The 22,588-nt window shown below is 45.1% G+C and overlaps 3 protein-coding genes across 3 annotated transcripts; 2 read left to right on the top strand and 1 right to left on the bottom strand.

The window, feature by feature from the left end:
• Positions 1–8,650: 8,650 nt before the first annotated feature.
• On the bottom strand, positions 8,651–12,692 carry Bcrpn2. The gene is made up of 4 exons (XM_024690948.1): positions 12,275–12,692; positions 11,357–12,191; positions 11,139–11,286; positions 8,651–11,087 (listed from the first exon to the last, which is right to left on the bottom strand). Exons 1-4 carry the CDS (start codon positions 12,412–12,414, stop codon positions 8,827–8,829), a joined length of 3,384 nt encoding a protein of 1,127 aa, XP_024546718.1. The 5' UTR covers positions 12,415–12,692; the 3' UTR covers positions 8,651–8,826.
• A 531-nt stretch (positions 12,693–13,223) lies between these two features.
• On the top strand, positions 13,224–16,979 carry Bccet1. The gene is made up of 3 exons (XM_001556360.2): positions 13,224–15,677; positions 15,725–16,198; positions 16,250–16,979. The coding sequence occupies exons 1-3, from the start codon at positions 13,914–13,916 to the stop codon at positions 16,418–16,420; spliced, it is 2,409 nt and encodes an 802-aa protein (XP_001556410.2). The 5' UTR covers positions 13,224–13,913; the 3' UTR covers positions 16,421–16,979.
• A 2,649-nt stretch (positions 16,980–19,628) lies between these two features.
• Positions 19,629–22,358, top strand: BCIN_01g10960 (hypothetical protein). Its single transcript, XM_024690947.1, has 2 exons — positions 19,629–20,262; positions 20,326–22,358. Exons 1-2 carry the CDS (start codon positions 20,057–20,059, stop codon positions 22,091–22,093), a joined length of 1,974 nt encoding a protein of 657 aa, XP_024546717.1. The 5' UTR covers positions 19,629–20,056; the 3' UTR covers positions 22,094–22,358.
• Positions 22,359–22,588: the final 230 nt, after the last annotated feature.

Raw genomic sequence — 22,588 nt, 5'->3', positions numbered from 1 at the left:
TTAAATAAAAATATTACCTAGTATTTTAACAATCTATTGAAAACTTTTATAATTAGGAAAACATAATCATTGCCTTTTATTTAGTGAATCCAAATAAGTCAGATCCTTCTATTTAAATAGATTTCAAAAAACCTATTACTTTTAATCTTCTTAACCCTCCATCAATATTTATATCAAATGCAATCCCGAAACAAGGCTGAAGCAGATTTAAAAAGTTTTGTTAATTAATAATTATTTATAAAAAGGTTTATTTTTATTTAATAATAGAGATTAAAATATTTTAGTATTATTTTATTATCTTAGATTAATTTATATTACAATTGTGAATTGATCGCTTTGAATAAGGAGTACTGTCACAATATCAATTATATATTCTATAGTTGCCTTTTTGTTTTAAATATGGATTACTAGCGTGCCCTATTTTCTATAAGTAGAGCCTTACTTTTCTATAGCTTTTCCACCCTTATGGTACAATATACGTCTTTACCCATGCCTTGACAACTAAATAATTCAATATCAAAAAATTAAAATTACAATTTGAACTTTTTCATTATTGAGAATTAATATATAACTTAATGAAAAGCTTTAAATTTTAGAAATAACATTGATTATATATAATTGAATTCCCTAAGTGAATAAATAATAAAGATATACTAATTCCATTTTTTAATAATCTAAAACTTACAATTTGATAATTTCAAAGCTACGATTTTATATTGTCAAGGCACGGGTAAAGACGTATATTGTACCATAAGGGTGGAAGAGCTATGGAAGAGTGAGGCCCTACTTATAGGAAGCAGGGCACGCTAGTAGTCCGTGCCTAAGGCACGAAGGCAACTACAGAACATGTAGTTGGCGCCGTGACAGTACCCCCCGCTCAAGGCGATTGGTCCACGATCGCAATATAAATTAATCTAAGGTAACAAAATAACACTAAAATACTCTAATCCCCACTACCGGATGAAAATGAACCTCCTTATGAGTAGTTGTTAATTGACGAAGCTTCTTAGGTCTGCCTCGGCCTCGTTTCGGGGTTGCGTTTGGTGTAGGTACTGGTGGAGGGTTAAGAAGATCAGGAGCAATAGGTCTTTTGAAACCTACCCAGGCGGGAGGGTCTGGCTTGCCTGGATTCGCTAGATGGAAGGCAATGATCACGTTTTCCTGGCCGCGGAGGTCTTCGGCGGGTTGCCAGGACGCCGGGTGGTGTTTCCATTTAACTTGATAGTGAAACCCGTCCTCATTGTGGCAATCGAGGATTTCTTCGAATTCCCATCGTTCAGTTTCCTCGTGTGTTTCGTCATCCCTTTCAAGGACTCGGCCTTGGTTCCTGCGTGACTCTGTGACGTTTATGATGTCTTGGCCCGGTAATCCTGGTGAGCGGTGGAGCGGTCGGAGCAGTGAGTTGTGGAATACCGGGAAGATTTTGAAGTTAGCTGGGAGTTGGAGCAGGCAAGCACGTTTGTAAACCTTGAGAACCTTATAAGGGCCGTCCCATTTGTCATCACCTTTTTTCATCGGTCGATTGGTTTTCATGTTCTTTGTACTCACCCATACTTTATCACCTTCCTTATACAAAGGGGCATCCGAGCGGGTTTTGTTGGCATAGTCCTCGTATCTCTGGATCGATTGGGCTGCAAGTGCCTTCAATTTCGTTAAGATGAGACCAAATCGATCTGCAACCTCGTTGGCCTTAAGGAACTCTCGTTTCCTTTGATAAGACAGATTTGGTGGAACAGGTGTAGATGGCTCGATGCCGAGACGTGGGTGGAAACCGTAGTTAGCGAAGAATGGGGAGATGCCGGTGGTCTCCGACGTGGTATTGTTCAATGCAAATTCTGCGAGTGGAAGCCAATCAGGCCAATCATTCTGATGGAAGTTCATAAAAGCTCGCAGGTATTGTTCGACCATAGCATTAATCCTTTCTGTCTGGCCGTCGGACTCGGGATGGAATGAGGAAGATCGTTTCAGGGCAATTGACAATCGCTCGGATAAATGCTTCCAAAACTCAGAGACGAATTGCGAGCCCCTGTCGGACACGATATTATCAGGGGCACCGTGTAGGCAGTAGATTTTTTCGACAAATCTATCCGCGAGCTCCTCTGCGGACAGCCCCACGACCGGTATGAAATGACGCATCTTGGTCAGGCGGCAGACGACTGTGATGATGTGTTGATACTTCTTTCCATGGCGTTCACTAACTGGTAGTGGTGTGATATAGTCGATAGAGATATCGGACCAGGGGCGGAACGGTACTGGCAGGGGTTCAAGGAATCCAGGTGCGGCGAGGCGGGAAGCTTTTGTTCGAAAGCAGAGTTGGCAAGCCTGTACGAATGTCTCGATCTCCCTTGACATATTGGGCCACCAATACGTACGGGAGACAAGGTCGACAGTTTTGACGCGGCCCGGGTGTCCGGCTGGTCCGGTTGAATGGGTTCGGTATATAATCTGCGTGCGAAGTTCGGCGGAGGGGGGAACAAAGAGGCGGTCGCGATAAAAGATCTTTCCATTTACTAGCCTACAATCTTGTAAGGCGATCTGAAGGTCCTTACGGATGCTTAGCGGCCAATGGCGAGCAGAGGGATCCCGAAGTGTTGTGCGCATGGTGGTAACCAGCTCGGATGATTCGTATGCCTTGTCGATGAGGTCGTCGATCGGCTTGTCGGTATCGGGGATGATCATACCCATTGGGGCTATAGTCAGGTCTAGATCACTGTTCGCCTGTCGAATGATGTCTTTGAATGCAGCGGTATCAAATACTCTCTCTGGGAGGATTGTCTGCAAGCGGTTCTTGATTCGGTCGTCGTTAGGGTCGGCGTGTGCTGGGCGATCTTCCGCTCTGCGGCTCAAAGCGTCGGGGCGAACGGCTTTGTGGCCGGGTCGGTATATAATACGGAAGTTGAATCCAGACAATAATTCGGCCCATCTAGCCTGCCGTTGGTTTAACATCTTCGTGGACGTAAAGTATTCGAGGTTTTTATGGTCAGTGATGATCTCGAATGGCTCCTGAGCTCCATACAATTCCGGTCTCCATTCTTCTAAGGACTTTATAATGGCCAGGAGCTCTTTGTCGTAGATCTCATAGTTGCATTCAGCAGCGCTATGTTTTGATGAGAAGTATGCTACCGGGCGTAGGCGCCCTTCATCATCATATTGCGAAAGGACGCCACCTGCAGCCCAGTCGGAAGCATCGGTCTCAACGACTGTGCGGCGATTGTGATCAAATATGGTGAGGACCGGGGCGGAGGAGAAAGCGTCCTTCAATGTCTTGAAGGCATCGTCCTGGTCAGAGGTCCAATCCCACGTCTGTTCCTTTTTTAGGAGTCGATTGAGGGGTTCTGCGATTCTGGAGAAGTCGCGAATGAAACGTCGGTAAAAATTAGCAAATCCAAGGAAGCGTTGGAGATCTTTGAGCTTAGTTAGTGGTTTCCACTCGAGTATAGTACTGACCTTCTCCGGATCCATTTCTATGCCTCCAGGAGTGATGATCAAGCCGAGGTACTTAGTTCTCTTCGTTTCGAACTCGCACTTGTCAATATCGATCTGTAGTCCAGCATCAATTAGTCGTTGAACCACCTCACGAACATGCTGCCTATGATCCGTAACGTTCTCGGAGTAGATTAGAATATCATCCAAATACGCCGTGCAAGTCCTGTCCAGGAGATCAAAAAGAACATGATTGATATAATTCTGGAATGAGGCAGGCGCGTTGCAGAGTCCAAAGGGCATCACCAATGATTCGAATAGACCGAAGCGAGTAGTGAAAGCAGTTTTCCATTCGTGGCCCTCTGCAATCCGTAGTTTGTTGAAGGCGGCGATGATATCAAGCTTGGTGTAGATTTTTGCGTGGCAAAGAGCATCAAGAGTTTCCTTAATCAATGGTAAGGGGTATCGGTTCTTGATGGTAACGTTGTTTAGACCGCGGTAGTCTTGACAGATTCGAACGCCTCCCCCGGGTTTGGCAGCTAGAAGGAGTGGGGCGGCCGATCGGGAGCGAGATTCTCGAATGAATCCCTTGCTCAAGTTGTCGTCGAGCCATCGGCGAACGACTCGAAGTTCGGCTGGGGACATCGGACGGCCTTTGTTATATGGTGGTTCTTTGCCTGGTATAATCTCGATCTTGTGGTCCCAGGAGCGTCGCGGTGGAAGCTCATTTGCCAGGGACGGTAGGAACCCTGGGTACAGGTTGCGGAGCCAGGGAGGTAGCTTATCTTGGATCTCTGTAGCGGAAGGAACAGGTCGATCCGTCTTTTCCATGAACTTATCGATATCGCTATCTACTAAGCCACGGCGCAATTGAACAGCATCTCCTGTCATCACATGATGTAGCTCGCAAGCTCTGTCCAATTCGTCCCAGGACACTTTTGTGACATAAGCATCTGGGCTCTTGCAGAATTGGATGAAACTGTTGGCTGTAAAGAACTTTATATCCTGCATTTCAGGTCGGATACCTCGCAGGACGTCGAACGACTCGTCTATGGGGCTCGATGGTATCGGTGTATGTAATAAGGGTAGGATGTTTTTATTCCGTGGTGGTCTCCTGTGTATTCTGAAGCCGGCAACCGTTCGAGCCGGGGCTGGTTTCAGGGCTGGTCGGTTCGGGATCATCTTAGCTCGGGTTTCCGCTTCGCCGCTGATACAGCGAGTGTGGTATGGATTCGGTTCGAGCGGAGCTTTGGGATTGGTGATATCGAGGTTTCTCCGAGCGTTTTGGGTCTCGATGTGTTCGAGGATCGTGGATTGATCTCGAGGTGGTAACGAGGTATTCTCGTAGCTTTCGTCGGTGACTTCTTCCATAGAGGCTGGTTTCGGAGCGAGCTTCCGCAAGGGTGGTTTAGGGTCGACTGATGCAACTTCGCGACTTTCTTGCGAAGTTATCTTGTGGGTATTGGCGATGTCGGGGACAGTGGTTGCCATAGTGCTAGCGGGGCAGCAGTATCTCGAGCAATATGTAGACGTAAATCTGAGTGTCATCGCCGACCAATCGATGCTGGGGTTGTGGCGCTGGAGCCATGGGAGACCGAGGATCATAGGATCTGCAGTCGATAAAGTGGTGACATAGAACAAGCCGATCTCCCTGTGATCGTTGATTCGTATATCTAGGAGTGCATACTGCGACAGGACATCGGAGGGTTTTCCATCGGCTAGAAGTAAGTAACGAGTGTAAGGGAGAGGGCGTGTAGGGATACGGAGCTCGGAGACGACTTTCCTATCAATAAAGCCATAACCCGCGGCTCCACTATCTATGAGACTAACAAGCGGGATGATCACATTAGGCGCAAGGGAGATTTCCGTCGAGATTCTAAGAGATTTGCTATTTATTGATCTAAGATACAAAGGATCCCTAGACATAACCGATCTTCTAACCCACAAAGGTAAATTTCCCACAAAGGACCTCGATTCGCGACTGTGAACCGAGGTTAATCTTTTAACATGCCCGGCTGCGGAAATGAGCTTCCGCTCTCCTCCGAGTGAACAGAACCCTCGATGTACCCTCCTAGATCAACCTCTTGGGTGAGGCTAGGGGGGATCGGAGAGGCGTAGCGTAATGGCGTGGACGAGAAACGGTTGGCAGACGAGAACGGATTCTGGTGCGAGGGGGCAGCGGCATTGCGATACGGTCCGGGGCCTTGGTATTGATTGGTTGCTGGGACACGATTGGTGTAAGGGGTGTATCTCATATTAGCATTAGTATTAACATTATACCTTGCATCGTTGGCTCGTTTCTCTTCGCAATTGCTCTTAATATGACCGGGCTTCTTGCAATAGAGGCAGAGGCCGAGATCAATACATTGCTCTCGAGTATAACGAGATGGGGGGCGCTGACCTTGGCGAGCAGCATCCAATTGCATAGGATCGCTAGAGAGATCCGGTGTAGGAAGGGTTGCAACAGGAGCCTGCTTTCTATCATGAGGTTTCGGTTGATCACGGTTGAAATTGGTACCTTGGTTCTTTCGTTGGCTATCGAGGTGAGTCTTTTCTTCCAAATCATCGTATATACCTTGCCACCAGATTGTCCATGCATCGATGTCGGCAGCAGAGGGTTTATTAGGGCGGTTGACCGAAGCATCGATCAGCTCCTGGGAAACCTTGAGCTTAAGATCAGCGACTTGTTGCTCAGCGGTTTTCTTGCATTTTATAGCAAGCTGTTTGAACTCGGTGATGAAGTTACCAAACGGGATCTTCTTCATCTTGCACTTATCGTAATCCATAGAGGCTTTTCGTGAAAGATCAAGAGTCTGATATTGCTTGTTCAATTCGCACCAGATGCTCGCAACGGTGCGCCATCCGGAGGGCCAAAGGTTGGAATCATGCGGGTTGTCAGTGATTGCATCGAAGTGTATCTGATTGTTCGTATAAGCAGGACCAGAGAGCAGGTTAGCAAGGAATGTAATCTTTTGAAACTCCGATTCGTTCTCGTAGTCGGCGGTTAAGCAACGATTTACCGCGCTACGGAACGCTGTGTATTGATCCTGACGCTTTGCAATGTCTTGCTCAACACCACTAAACTTCTCGGGGGCAGTGAGGTACTTTCGGCGGGGCGGGGCTTGCGGGTTATTACGAATGGCAAGTTTCAATATCTCAATTGTGTCTTTCAATTCGACAATCTTCGATTGGGCGTCGGTGACTTGGGCTTCCGCTGCAGCGGCTTGAGCTTGTAGTGAACTCGTGATCGACTCGATCGATTCAAACACAGCTTGAGCAGCTGCGAAATGTACAGCGTTCGGATCGTTGAACAAATCTGTGAACGAAGAGACATCAGTTTCGGCGGAGTTGAGAACATGGTTCAAGAAAAGGAACTGTGGGGATAGACCAGGTGCAGGTGCTTGGGCGGCCATCCTTAGGACACTCTCAAGGTCGCAAAGCAACCCTGCAGAGTTCTTAAACAACAGCGGTTAGGGTGCGTGGCGGGCCAGTGGTGGGTACGATCAGCGCGATCGGGATGCGACGTCGGTGGAGTTTTTAATTAAAATGAAGCTGTGACAGCTTCTTATGAAGATGGTACAAACTGTCAAGGCACGGGTAAAGACGTATATTGTACCATAAGGGTGGAAGAGCTATGGAAGAGTGAGGCCCTACTTATAGGAAGCAGGGCACGCTAGTAGTCCGTGCCTAAGGCACGAAGGCAACTACAGAACATGTAGTTGGCGCCGTGACATATATATATAGACGACAATTTGATTTATTAGGGATTCTAAACAATATGAATAAACTATATAATAGTTACATCATTAGACCCAAGCTTGATTACTCAACTTGAATTATTTATTAGTCCGTCTATCAATCCAGACTATTGGATGCATGCACTACTTGCAGATCTCAAACAGATTTGAGCGAGATGGGATGAGATCGTTAGGTGTCTCAGAAAAGCTTAAAACCATTTCATCTTCGAGCATCTTCAACCATCATCTCACAGGATTAATCAAGATCCAATAACCACAGCTCACTCGAACTCGAATATACAACACACAACATACAGCTTATACTAATAACCCCAACCAGAATCATCATATCCACTCCTCGACATCGCATCAAAAGAACCCCCCCCCCCCCTTCCCCGCACCCCTCGTATCCCCCACCATCAATTGCAACACAACACAAAGAAATCCTCCCAGCCGCAAATCCAAACCCCAAACCCAAGTCTCGACTGCGAATTCCTAAAACGAACAAACGAAACTGACTCTAGCCGAATCCATCCATACGACCTCCTTCACACGGCACTAGAGAAACCTCTACAAGCCAGCCAGCCAGCAAGCAAGCAAGCAAGCACCGAAGATCTCCACACCAGACACATGCTCGATGAACGATTTCATCAAAAAGTAATAAAATAATCAGAAGCCATGCATGAATCAGAATTCCACAACACTGTCAAGAAATGAAATGAAATGAAAGGACAGGACAGGAAGGAGAGGAAGGAAGGAAGGAAGGAAGCAACTACTAGATAAGAATCTAAGAGTATCCAGTCTAGTTTTTCCTATCCCTATCCCTCATCCATCATCCCTCATCCATCAAACAATAGAAAGAAAGAAAGGAAGAAAGAAAGAAAGAAAGAAAGAAAGAAAGAAAGAAAGAAAGAAAGAAAAAACCCCCCACCAATCACACCCGAATTCTGCCAATATAAGTAACAATCTCGAGAAAGAAAAGGAAAAAAACACTTACTTCCTCATCACCTCAAACCCTCTCCTCAAACCCTCTCCTCTTTCCCGCCATTCCATTCCCCCGGCCCCCTCTCTCCCCTCAAAATCATAGTCAAAAAATGAAATTACATCACATAATCGTTCATGACACTTACTATCTGTGTAAACCTTCACTGCCTATGTAAACCTACCTACCTATTGACACAGTCTAAAAATCCTCATGAGCCTCAACATCATGACTTTCTCAAAGGCTCTAAATAAAACATTACAGGAACCTCTCGTTGAATACGTTTGACCTGATTAAATTATGGACTACCTTTGGATGTCACTTATTAAAAAATCGTAGGACATAAAATCCGTAATCTGGTTGCGAGAGAATGATCACGATGTTCCAAGGTTTATATAGCAGCTGCAACATGCATCACATCACGTATTCAAATGCTCAAACAAACTGACAAGAACAAAAGATCACAAAGATGGAACCAATGATCACTCAAACAACACATCAGGAGAGGTAAATGCTTCACTTATAATGCTCTCTGTTGTACACATCTCTATACTATCACAATGCATTCCCTCCACTTCAATACATGCACGATGCCATCCTCGAGGACTGCATCTAAAACACGCTTCCGCTGAATGCCAATTGCTAAAATTACAGACTTCGCTATGAGTCCTAAATTGAAACGATTTACTGTTCCTCCCCATCAGAGAAATATTCGAAATCGTTGGGCACGGTAGCTTCCTCGTCACCCTCATCGTCTTCATCGACAGCGGTCAACACACCTGCAGCTGCAGCAGCTCCGGAGAATGCACCCGCAGCTTCACCCTGAGCGTGGGCTTGACGACGCAAGTTGAAGGCTTCGTTGCGTACATCCCCGAAAGTTGTAAACGTTGCAGCCTTTTCAACATTGACCTTCTTCACCTTTTCTTCAATTAAGACCTTTTCTTCTTCGGGCTGGGTATCAATCATTACGATGACGCCCCCAGTAGGTTTCTTGACTGGCTTGTATCGACCAGCTGGGAAACTAACAAACTTGAGTTGAGATGGTAACACTCTAGACATGTTTTCAATCTCATACCCAACCTTCTCCTTCTCAAGTTTCTTCTTCAAGGTCTCTCCCGGGGTATCCCTTTCGCCTTCGTCCTTTTTCTCGGCAGACTTCTCTTCAGTGTCTTTGGATGACTCATCTACATCCATCTTATCATCAGCTGAAGAGGGAAGTTTTGGTGTGGCAGGAGTCTGGTCGATGTCCATACTCTCTCGTCGTTGAGCACGCTCTTTCTTCTGCGCTCTGCGTTTTGCTTGAGCGGTTGTCGATAACACGGCAGTTGCAATCAAAGTTGGTGCATCCTCAGTCTTGACTTCTTGTTCTGGGGGGTAGTCGAAAAGGCTTGGACGGGTAGCACTGTGGAATTTGAAACTTGGAATCTCCAATTCGCTGTTCAAGCCAATCATAGATGTAGGGGTAAAGGTCAAGGAGAGGAAATGGGTGAATGGGAACCAGTACCAGTATTGTGTAAAGACTGCCATACCGACAATACCTGCCATGTTCAGATTACCGGTTTGAGTCTGTAATCCGATGGTGCAATTACGTCCTCCAGCGTCAATTATACCCAATGCTAATGCACAACCAAACTTGGCCATAGCGTCCTCATGGCGATCTGCAACAACCTTCTTCAAGGTTTTGCGAATTTCAGTAACCTTTGGATTCATTGCCTCATTCTGTTGAACCATGATCATGGCGAGAGAGATCAAAGCACCCTGTCGAACAAAGTCTGTAGGGTCCTTCATCATAGGCTCAAGCAAATCGATGGCTTCATCGAGACCGGTACCGGCACAAGAAATACCAAGGGCCATGGCGGCACCGTATCTAACATGTGGATTATAAGATTCGGATAAAAGTTCGACCATACGTGGCACACTTCCGGGCTTTCGGAACAAAATGAAACCCAAACTCATGACAGCAACACGACGAACATCGTCGTTCACATCACTGACGGCTACGTGAAGTAATTGGCGAACAGCCTTGTTGCTTCCTGTACCACAGTATGCCATAGCTACAGCTAAGATACCACCATAACGAAGAGATGGATCTGCGTCTTTCAATAATCCGTTAATGAGATCATCGGCTCCTTCTTGTCTGCCGTACATAACTAAGGCCATGCCGAGAGCAAGACCTCGAATAGTCTTCTCGTGTTGAGTCTCGTGAGCATAGAGGATCATATCTTGCAAAACTTTCTCATTTCCAGTTCCCAACATAATGAGACCAATCGCAAGACCAACAGCCTCACCATTGAGTGCGGAATCGGTCATAAGTACGTTTTGCAAGTTCTCGAGAATTTTTTGATCGCCTGTAGCCATACCAGCAATTCCCAATCCTAACGCACCACCATGCTGGATAACCTCTTCCTGGGTCTCATTGAAGCTCTTCTTCAAATACTCAAGGGCATCAGCGCCATGGTTGGCATAGATCAAACCATAAGCATAGAGAGCACCGCCCTGACTATAATGTGAACCTGTAATTGATGAGGGTTTTGGTAGATAAGGTTCCAGTAGTCTCTTGGCTTGTGAAAGATTGCCACGATGAATAACACCAAGAGCAGCAGTAGCAGAGAACTTTGACCAGTTGACTGCCTTTCCCAACCAATCTAGATTGTCGCGGAAGAATTTGTCGTTGGTTGTGCCGTGGTTCATAAACGCATTGCAGAAGGTAACAGCTGTGTGGAAGATCGAGTTTCGACCTTCAAGGCTGTCACGAACTTTGTTGAGGATGCTGAGGTCGGTGTGGTTATTACGGTATAAGAATTCAAGATTAAGTCGAATGGTCTCACTACCATTGAGGATCTTTCGGATCGAGTCATAAACCTTTAGTTGTTCATCTGAGGCACCTTGGGTAGAGTCCCCGGCCTGATCATTCAACTCTCCCAAAAGCTGATCGGATTCTGTTGCTACTCAGGAAATCAGTAAAGAGCTCAAGTATGAACATAGAGTTTACTCACGCTCCTCCGTAGATGGCTCCTCCGCTTCCTCGGTGGCCTTCTTGGGCAAAGATTTAATAACCTTGGCGAGGAATTCCTGGGTACCATTATCATATAGGTCGAATGCGATCTGGTATGCGGTAGCAGTAGAAGTTTGATCATCCTTAGCCTAGAAAAGGTCAGCCTCATTCCAGATAAGACGTAAAGTCACTGTAGTTTCGTTCAGTTAGTGTACTTACCACAAGCTTTTTCAACATTGCCGACGCCTCTTCGTCGATGTTGAGGTAAACAACGCATTTTGCAATTGCGAAATAATCGGGAGTTGGTATATCGTTGAGTAGATCCAGGATCAATCTGAGTATCTCTGTTCGAAGCCCTCTCTCTTGTACGACTCCCATGCAAATGTCCAAGACATATTCCATCAATTCTTCTGTTGGACCAGCTGTACCTTCGGGCAGCTTCGATTTCGACTTCTTTTCATCGTCACTGGCACGCTTGATGACTCTGCGTAGAACCTCCAAGTTTCTAGCCTCGACCGCAATTCCTACCACTTGTCTATATCTCCCTTCGCGTAAACAATTCTCGAACAGTCTCTCCACAATCTTTTGGAGCGCAATCTGAGTAGTACGATCTGGTAAGATGGTAGAATCCGCAGTCTTGCCTTCTACTACAGGCTGTTCCAACATGTTATTGGTAGAGGCTCGTGATAGAAGGGATTTTGATGGTAGAGTGGACTGGGAGAAAGGCGTAGTAGGTGAAGTCAAGGCCGCAGCAGCAGCGCTGATGTCATTGAGCCCACTTGCGAAAGTAGTTGCGAGAGTAGGTAAAGCATTATCCCGTTTCTTTTCTTGCGGTGCAGCATGGTGTTGAGCCGATACACTGATATAGGTGTCGACACATTTTGAGATGATGGTTTCTTCGAACTCGCCTGGGTTGTCGAGTTGAAATAGATCACCCGCTCCGAGAGCAAATGACATGCTTTCATTGTATGCTTGCAAATGATAGTAGACCTTTGCCAACACCAAGGAAGCTAATCGTCGCTCGGGAAAGGATTCATCTTCGTAAAGCGCCTCACTGAAAAGTGTCCAAATTAGTCTCGAGTTGGTCGTGGAGCTATCTGAAGATGGATTCTCTGCGACGAGTTGGATTTTACTTACATCTGAGAGATGGAACCTGCGACCTCTGTCCACAGTGTATCAATATCATCATTCAGAGTTTGAAGAGCAAAAACCTTGAGCTCCGGTTCTTCATCTGAGAGGAAGCCCAAGACACCAGAGGCTGAAGTTAGACTCGGCATGGTTGGTGAAGTGGCGTGGACACAGAAGAGATCTGAATTTGAAGAAGCTGGATTGTTTGAAAAGGGTTAAGGAAAGTTGGTCTTCAAAAATATGAAGGACGTGAGAGAGATTTGAGGGAGATTTGATGGATTTGATAGTTGAAAATGAGTTTGTGCTGAGTATACAAACCTTGAACGGAGCGAGCGTATCGATTACAACGATCAGGCACACCTTTTGGCACGTCAACACTCATCAAACAGCTTCAACTACGGATTAAGCTTAGTAAGGCGGGATTAGCTGGCAGTAATTCGCAGGTGGTGGTAGACTGGTACACCAGTAGTACCAATGGTGAATTACATAATCATGTTGAAGCTCAGATAAGGCTGAGAGGGTTCACCGAAGACAAGGCTGACGCAAGCTGCCCACCGTACACTTCAGTATTGTAATGTGAGCTAGGTGCCGGACCAACGTACCCACCACCCTGTGACCTTGCAATGAGATGTAAGCTACCTATACAGAACAGACAGAACAGAGCACCCCTCCAGCGACTCCAGTATCAATGCTAACAACTTGTGCTCGCAACCGCTGGTAAACTAATGACGATGATTACCAAATGCAAATCCATCCGTGGGGACATAAAATCGCTATATATTTATAAATACCTACAGTCAACGTTATATACGACAATAAATCCTGTAAATCCCAATTGCCGCATTTGAAGATATACTTGAAATCATCTCCATCGACCCTTCGTTTGCGTGAGGTATCGAGACACATACCGGTACACATGAATCCCTCCTACTGGCTACTGCCTCCCTCCCTCCTCCCTGCCCTCCCTCCCTCCCTCCCTACCACCTATGCTCTATCGATGTACATACACAGCTCGCTCCATCATATGTAAATTTTCAAAGACCACACACAAAGACCACACACAAACCACACACAAACCACAACCGCATACCACAACCACCAACTAATCATTATTATCATCGTTATTATTTGTCGTGCTTCAAAACTCCAACCCCCTATTCATCATCCCAAAACAATCAATTATTTATCGCAAAGATCACAACCCCAAATAAATCCCTTCCACAATGTACCCAATATCTACTGTAAACTTTATAATCCTTTAAATTTCCAATTCGGGCCCATCTTGTCAAGATCCCGCCAATCTTCCCATTCTTGTTTGCGTAGGTAGTTAGTTCTAAACTTTTTTATCCTGAGACGCTTTCTTTGTTCGAATGTGTTTGCGCCTGCCTCTGCCTATCCTATCCTTTGCGCCAACCTCATTATCCCATACATTCGAGAACGAGATCAATCCAGCGAGACGCCAAAACTCATCATCGTCAACAAATGAACCACCGGCGGAAGATTTGAAAGAGATATCGAGAGTGCAGCTCGTGGGGTCAGTAAGGGTGTATATGGTGGTGGTGGTGCTGCTGCTACTCCTGCTGCTACTCCTGCTCCTGCTCCTGCTCCTGCTCCCGCTCCTCTCTCCACTGGACAACGAGTCGCAAATATGGACCTTCGTTCAATCATCAATACGGAAAATGGCGAAGGGGCTCGATCGAAACAGAATGCGCCGGCACCAGTTACTCCAATTCAAACGGGTCCCCCATCAGGACAGGGACAGCAAATCTACAGGAATTACAGTCATTCGTCGCAAGTCTCGCCAGGTCCGGGCAAACATGGCTCACAATCACAAGAGTACGGTTCACAGAATGGTGGGCCTTATGCATCGCCAACTACCTATCAATCAACTCATCTAAATCGACCGCCTCCTCCTACTCCCATTCAAGCTCCTCCTCCGAATGACCTTCGTTCTCCAACAGATTCTTATTCGGCGCCCTCGCCTTATCGGCATACTCCTACTTCATCAATAAGCATTGTCGGGAGTGGACAATACCCGTTCCCGCAAAGTCTTCAAAATCCACAAAGTCCTGCTCAACGTCATCAGTATCCTCCTCCAACTTTTCACCACTCGCAAAGAGAAAGTTACTCGCAGTCTAATCCCGCTCCTCATTTACAACAACAATATAATTCACAGATCCAACCATCGCCAGTTCCACAAACACCTCCGATTGGAATACCAGGGGCTAATAATCACTATTTTCAACATCAAAGATCACAATCTTCACTTTCGAATTCTACACCCACGTCAGCGCACAGTCAGCAGCAGCAGTATCAAAATCAATTCACTCAAGATAGTCCCATACACACGAATCAATTGCCACCAAATCAATTTCCGATTCAGTATCAACGGCAACAATCTCAACATTCTCAGCACTCTCAGCCCGGAACACCTTTAGGTCCTCCTTTAGGTCCTCCTTTAGGTCCTCCTTTACAAACACAACGCCAATCATCCGGCGCATTCACACAACCTACTAGTCCTTATCAGCAACGAGCAGTACCCGCGAATCCGTTCAACCGTACTCAATACAATCAAACCTCTCCTGCGCCAGCGAACGCTTCGATTCCACCTCGAATGCCAACTACTCCACAGAGTTCTTACGACTCTCAAAGAACCTCAACAAGCTCCTCGCAACAGAGATCTTTGATCGAACGGGAAAGAAGTCTCAGTGTCAGTCCCAAAACGCGTTTACCTAGTCAGACAAGGGGAAATTCAATGGTCCAACAGCAGCCGGAAGAATTCAATCATTCTACAAAACGTAAATTGGAAGATCGGGAAATGTCTTTCGAAGCACCTCAACGAATTGAGCAATATGAAATGAAACCACAAATCAATGGCGATCATCGATCTAGCTCTACCGCTGCTCCTTCTCCTCAGCAAGCACCGCCCAGAAAGAAGATTCGTTATACTGAACCACCAATATGGGCCCGGAGTGCCAAGGGAGTAAAGGGTCTAGGCCGTAAGAACATCAACGGAAGACAGCACACTCCTCAGCCATCCGCCCAGGGTCTACCAGCTACACTAATTAAGCAAGAAAGTAATGGCATGCGTCAGGCATCACCAGCAGTTCCTCGACCTGTCACAGGGAATGATTATGATTGGGATGGTCCTCTCGGTCCTTGGGAGCCGAGCATATCTGGCACAAAACCTCCTGCGGAGATAACGAGACTAGTGGCAGACTTTCTTTACATGCACGTTGTTAGTCGAGAAGATACCGGAGAGTTAGCCAGTCATGGTGTGGAAATTGAAATTGAAGCAAAGCTCGGGCAACTTGTCAGTAAGGAGACCAACGTGAGATTGAGTCTGCCAGTTCGATCGGAAACAGTACTTTTGGATAATCAATTTGTTGCATTCAAAAGTACAATGACAGAGGTACGTTACACGAATCTGGTATCATTGCCCCGCTAACTTTTGTATAGGCCCAGCATAGAGGATTGAACGAATTCTTGAATAAAAAAGTTCAGGAATGCATGCCAGCTAATAATAGTCAGTCGAAACGACGTGTTAAGATTGATTACTTACATCGACGTGAGACGGATAAATTTTATGAGCTTCCTTCTGCAATGCATAGCACTCTACCTCCTGCTCTACGGGCCTTACTTAATCCACGTTACTCTGTCAAAGTTCGTGTTACACATGATCAGAAGACTGGTGAACCTCTGGCCAAGATTATCAAAGCTCGAGTAGCAGATCTGGATCTCTACTTCCCTAGTCAAGCACTCGATTGTCGAATTAGTATAAACTTTGAAATGAAGTTTGATGGGAATGTAGAAGAACTTATTGCTTCAAGTGATGGAGCTCAAAGACCGGATCGCAACAAGGATCGTTTGAGTTATAGACAATCGCATTATCAAGTGGACCTCACTCAAGTTACACAAAACTTGGTATCAAATGTAAGTCCTTTGTACACCTACCCTCACCATGATATCCACTAACAACAATAGGGTGTATCTCGAACTGAAAAAGAACATGAGCTTGAAATCGAACTCTCAGCAGCAGCTGTTACTGATCAAGGTACTAAAGCTAGAAACGGCGAACCAAATGATTATTTCAAGCTGGTGGATGGTTTCATAGATAATGTTCGATTATTGGCCAGAACAGCTATACCAATTTAGACAGTTCTGGTGAGACTCGTTCTTCGGACCACATGAGATCAAACACCCTATTTTGTTTATGGTGCTTTACTTTTACATCATGGCGTTTGGGATTGGGGAAAAAATCAAATGGGACACATAATGGGTATGTGGAAAAGAACGCAATGATATTTTGGTGGTAATTTCTTTTTTTCAACGAAAGGCAAGAGTAGTCTCCAGATTTATTTCTTGCCAATATTCTAGCTGCATTTCGGAACATCATTGGCTGGTTGCACATGGAAGGAAATAGTAATTTGGTTTTGAAGAAATGGAGGCTTTCTATGTTGTCATTATTATTCTTGTTAGGATGGATTGGGAGGAATTGGGAGAGACTGATCTGGGGATGATGACTTCTGATGATGGGATGTGTAGATGAACAAAAGGGGTGAAAGGCAGGAAGGAGACTTGCTATGCTTGATTGATAGCTAGCACGATGATATGATCGCTAGTTTGATCCAATACTATGCCATGCATACCTAGGTAGGTGTGTATATATGGTTTGTAGATTTTAAATGTAATAATGTATGTTATGTATTTGACATGGGTTTTTGTGTGTGTGTGTGTGTGTGTGTGTGTGTGTGTGTTGGATAATGTTGTGTTAATGCCTTTCCCCCATTTTTCTTCTTTTCTTCTAATCTTTCGACTCGAAATCTCGAAATCTCAAATGCTACCACGCCACCGCCTCCACCTCCTCATCCTTTCATTTTCTTTCTTTCTCTAAAATCGAAACTCAGAAGTCGAGTGGGGGACTGGAGAGAGAGAGAGAGAGAGAGAGAGAGAGAGAGAGAGAGAGAGAGAGAGAGAGAGAGAGGGAGGGAGGGAGAGAGAGAGAGAGAGGGAGGGAGGGAGACTATGGTTTGCTGAGCTTGGTTGCTTGGTTGCTTGGTCGATCAGTTTTTTGGTTGGTTGCTTGCTTGCTTGCTTGCTTACTTGGGCTCTTTATGGGGTTTCTTTGTGGGGAGATGGGGAGTAGAATTAGGATGAGGATGGAGTTGGAGTGAGAATAGGGATAGATTGGAGTTGGAGTCAAGTTGGGATTGGAATTGGAGTCAAGTTGGGATTGGAATTGGGGTGAGAATGAGTGGGAATAAGTCAGAGTGAGGATGAGTGGGAATAAGTCAGAGTGAGGATGAATTGAAGTTTTGGAATTGGATTAGATTGGAGTTGGAGCAAAGATGATAACAGAAGAGTGATAAAGAAATCGAGATGTAACAATTACCTAATGGATTTGACTTGTCGTTTATCATTGTGAGAAGATTGATCTGCATGCTATGTATGCATACTAGATTTTGAGGGTCTCGCTGAGTGAGGTACATGCTAGAGTTGGGTTTTAGGGGGGGGAGAGGGGGTGGTTGAGTGAAAGGGAGTAATAGGGGACCAGGGGGGGGGGGATCATCATATTGTTTACCGCGTGCATATAAAATCTTCCTACTTGGAAGAATCTCGAGGAACTAGAATGAGGGATTTAGGTTATGTTGATGTTGATTCGACTGCGAGTATGAAGTATAGACTATTCGTTTAGTATATTGATATATATCTTCAGATTCATTTTCTATACTATTGTTGTGAGGAGTGATAATGCTAGTGTGGTTGCTTGGGGACTGAAACATGATATGGTAGCGATTGGATTTGAGTCATAAGTATAACTTTTACTGAAGAATCGTGTATTGTATTGCATTGTATTGCATTGTGTTATATTGTATGCATTTACCAATTATTTTCGAGCAAGAATATTAGTAAAATAAAATAAAAAGACAGCATTAGATAGATTATTTTGACGTGGTAGTAATTCTCCGGCGGGGAGAAGGATGATGAAAAATATTTGAACTACCGAGTTAGAGTATTTCCACACTTGTGAGAAATTCACAAGTTGGCCAAAATCTAGAAGAAATTGTTCGAGACCTTTTTTTTTGGGTGATGGATAGTGAGAAATGGGTTTGATGCTTATTATTATCATTGTTGCTATCGCTGAGTAAAAATATAGATGCTGTTGCTTTATTGAAGAGGTATGCGTAGGAGCTACGAATCTGATGTATAGCTCTGGCACTCTTCTATCAGATAGATACACAATAGCATGTAGACCAGAACGAAAACATCGATTTTAGAAGTGCGGGGGATTTTACCTTTCTGAAGATCAGTTGATCTCAAAATTCTCTATGCTGGTTGAAGAACAGAGAGAAAAGTTTATTCGACTTTTGTTGTTTCACATAAATATGAAGATGGACAAAATATGCATCAGCCAACAGAGAGAAAGTCTAGAACTTTGAAGATGCGGTACTCGTGCAGCCAGAACCACATAATGACAGCCTACAAGAGGATTAACCTGCGCGAATACTGTTCGACGTTGAATACCGATAGATTGGATATCCTCACTGTAACTGTAACGACCCACGCTTTCACCCACACATGCATGCATACATACATGAAATGGAACGTTGGTGGAACAAGCCCACTGGGCGAGAGGAATGATGAGCTCACAACCTGCATATCCATCAAGTTTGCCATCGACATGTGCGAGTACGAGCTGAAGGGCAGATCCCATGAAGTGTCACATAGATTATATCGTAGTCATGAGAAGCACGCGAGCATCCCGGTCTTGAACAGCAAACTCTAACAGCAAACTCTAACAGCAAACTTTATTCGGCTTTTCGGATAGTAATTGGTGGATCCGTGTGGAAAATCAATAAGGCTCCGGAAAGTAAGAGCGAAAGGAGTAAGAAGTCGACAGAAATAAGAATTCTTCCAAACTTCCCAAACGAGAAGAATTGTGGAATCTAATTAACTGTAAGCGCTGGAGCGGCTCGAGAGCGGTTGCGGGAATGGAATTACACTTATGCTCATACTAGGCACACTCGGGATAATCGTACTAGGGATTAACTTAATCAGAAATCATACATCCCTTGATTGCCGTCTTTACCAATGGGATGCTGCCCCCTTTTGCACGTTCGAAGGATTTTACCGGCTTGGTACCGTCTTGGGTGCGAATCTCGTGCGTATCTACTGGGTACATACATAGCCATAGTACAGTAATAGTCAGTACGTAACCCAGTCAAGTCGCTTGCTTCTGCTTCTCTACTCGTACGGAGTATTCAATTAAGGTTCATTGCGTCGCACCGTTTTCCTTGCAAGCAAACGGTTTTTGATGTTGCTGTCCTTATTGAAAGTCTCGATTCGCTTCCGGGGATGATTAGCCTTGAACCCCAGCTGGATAGACAAAACCATCATGAACCAAGCCTTCGACGCCCCCGAGGTAAGCTTACGAATACACAGGTAATCCCTCCACCGGTGATCTTCGCCAGTCTGTGTCCGTTATTTCAAAGGAATATGCTTGCGCAGAAAGAGTAATACGGAGGGGATGCTTCCAAGTTTTAGCAGCCCCGCAGAATCTGCCAGCATTGCTATGATCAATATGTTGTCGAAGTGCCTTCTTCCTGCAACCGTTAGACGCCTTTAGCTTAACTAACATTCTTGCCTTTGGAACTCATTCTTTTCCTCCTCCCCTCCCACAACTCTCCTCCGTTTGCTGCAATTTCGTTGGTGCGTCAAAAGGCCACGAAGTTCTTGCGCATGTAGCTCTCACCATGTTGGTGTCTTGCACAATTTTGCTGTTCAGAGAGGATGACCACCACCAACAAATATATCCAACCAGACGTGCGCTTTCCTAGAAGCGACGATAAGATCCATGCTACCGTCCGAAGTAGTGAAGTTTTACCCTTTCGACGAATGAGCGCGGTAGAGAAATCCAAGAATCCAACACTACAGAAAAGGGAAATCAAGTTTCGTGCCAGATTACCCAAGGTGAAGACAGGATGTCAAAATTGCAAGTAGGTGCTAGCCTGATCATATTATTACCCACAGCCGTCATATCATACCTAACAAGTGTAAAGAATCAGAAGAATCAAGTGCGACGAAAAATTGCCCGGCTGCTCTCGCTGTTTTAAATTCGGAATTTTATGTAGTGGCTATCCGAAACAACCAGAGAAGATCAAACCCAATTCTCGTCAAATTGTGCCCATCTTACCCAAGGGGGCGATCTCTGGTATAGCACAAGGATCCATCATTGAACTGTACCTTGGACCTCGATTTACGGAAGAGCTTGAGAGTAGGTATTTTAAACACTTTTGTGAGAATGTTGCGGCTGGATTAGCAGGCCCGCTTCAAACGAGTGTTTGGTCCGAGATCATTCCTCAGGTGTGTGAAATCGAGCCATATATTGCACACGGCTTAGTAGCACTCGGTGCATTCAGCAAGTATAGCAAAGAGATGACGCGTGGAGGGGAATCGTCAGATACCAAGAAGCACTTTGAATACGCTTTGCGAGAGTATGGCAAAAGTCTACGGGGGATGCAGAAAGCAATTGATGGGAACGTGAGCCGGAGTCCAAGAACAGCTTTGATTGCGTGTATGTTGGTTTTCTGTATCGAAAGCCTACAGGGGCATCAAGCATCCGCTTCTATACACGCAACTAATGGTATCATGATGCTTCACGATTACTATCAAGCATCGGCAGCCGGCACCGAATTCGCAAAAGAGAACGTCATAGGTCCTGAACTTCGAAGAGCTTTCACGGACTTGGATTTGCAAGTTTTGCACTTCCTTGATATTCGCCCGCCAGCTCACCACGTTATCATCAAGGAACAGCTCAATCGATATCATCTTCACGGGGCCCACATTCCAACTTTTCAGAATATCAAGGATTCGTACGAATATTTACAGATGATCATGAGAAGGAATCTTCATTTCATCGATATAGCGAGGAAACTTCTCTTGAAGGCTGACTTTCAAGAACAATCTACAGTATTCTCACCCAAAGACTGGGAAGGAGCTGCAGATTTACGCCAAAACAACAATCCATGGACTCAGCTAGAGCCACGATCCTCTCAATCTCCACCTCCGGCATCACGCTGTACACACTCATCTGGCAAAATGCATGGGGAGGATGAATCTACAGCGACGTCTCAAGAATCTCTAAACTCGTCCGATTCCGGCATCGAAGATGACTCCGCGGATCCCTGTATGGATTATGTAGCTGCCGCACACTTCCCGCCCGAAATATTGCAAGAACGCGATATCTATCTAGCCGATCTAATGCATTGGGAAAAAGCATCTGAATCCATTCTTCAAGAATGTCTCGCATCTCCCCACCACTCGCAAGAATTTCGCACGGCGGCTCTCCTCAAAACTCACGCTGCCGCTAGTGCCATTCGTCTCCACGGCACCTTTTTCATCGATGAAATTCAATACGATCAACTGACTCACTACTTCCAAACCATCATTACTTATTGTACATACCTGCATCCTTATTACAGCACCTCATCCTACCACACGAATCTGGGTATCCTAATGCCGCTATTCGAAGTCGGCACGCATTGTCGAGCGAGGATATTGCGCGACCAAGCCATCGCAATGTCGTTTGTGAGTAAAGAATATCGAGAGGGGGTCTGGGATAGTTATGTCGGCGGCTTCATCTGTAAGTGGATTCGCGATCTCGAGGAACCGTGGCGAGATGAAAAGGGACATATTCCTGCGGATCGAAGAGCGAAAATCGCCGGGTTGAATGTGGTGGTGGAGAAGAGGAGGGCGCAGATGTTTTGTTCGCAGAGGATTGGACTGGGGAGGGAGAGTGTTACGAAAGATATCATTGTCACTTGGTGATGAGATGGGAGCGAAAGGGGGGGGGGGGATAGTGGGTAGTGGGGAGCGAAAGGAAAGCAAACGAGATGAAAGGCGAATCTGATGATCGGGACTGGACTGGAGATATATTGTCCTGGAAGAAACGGTCGTATGTAATGTAATGTATTCATTGTTAACAAATGATGGCGAATGTATAAAGATAGTATATAGAGTATGATATGACATGACATGATATAGTGTAGTATGATATCGAATGCAAAAAAAAAAAAAAAAAAAAAAAAGATCAACAAATCAACAAATCGCATAAAAAGAATAGAATAGAGAGTAAATACAAAAACTCACAATCTTCTTCTTCTTCTTCTTCTTCTTCTTCTGCTGCGGATAAATCACAAATCACAATCGCTAGCGAGCATACTCTTTCTTTATTTACTCTTATTTCTTTTTTATATAAAAAGATTAAAAAAAATAAATTAAAAAAATAAGAAAATTAATAAAAATTGATCAACTGTATCGACT

This window comes from Botrytis cinerea, chromosome 1, assembly GCF_000143535.2.
Source record: "Botrytis cinerea B05.10 chromosome 1, complete sequence".
Classification (NCBI taxonomy): domain Eukaryota; kingdom Fungi; phylum Ascomycota; class Leotiomycetes; order Helotiales; family Sclerotiniaceae; genus Botrytis; species Botrytis cinerea.
This window is presented reverse-complemented; position numbering and strand designations above follow the sequence as displayed.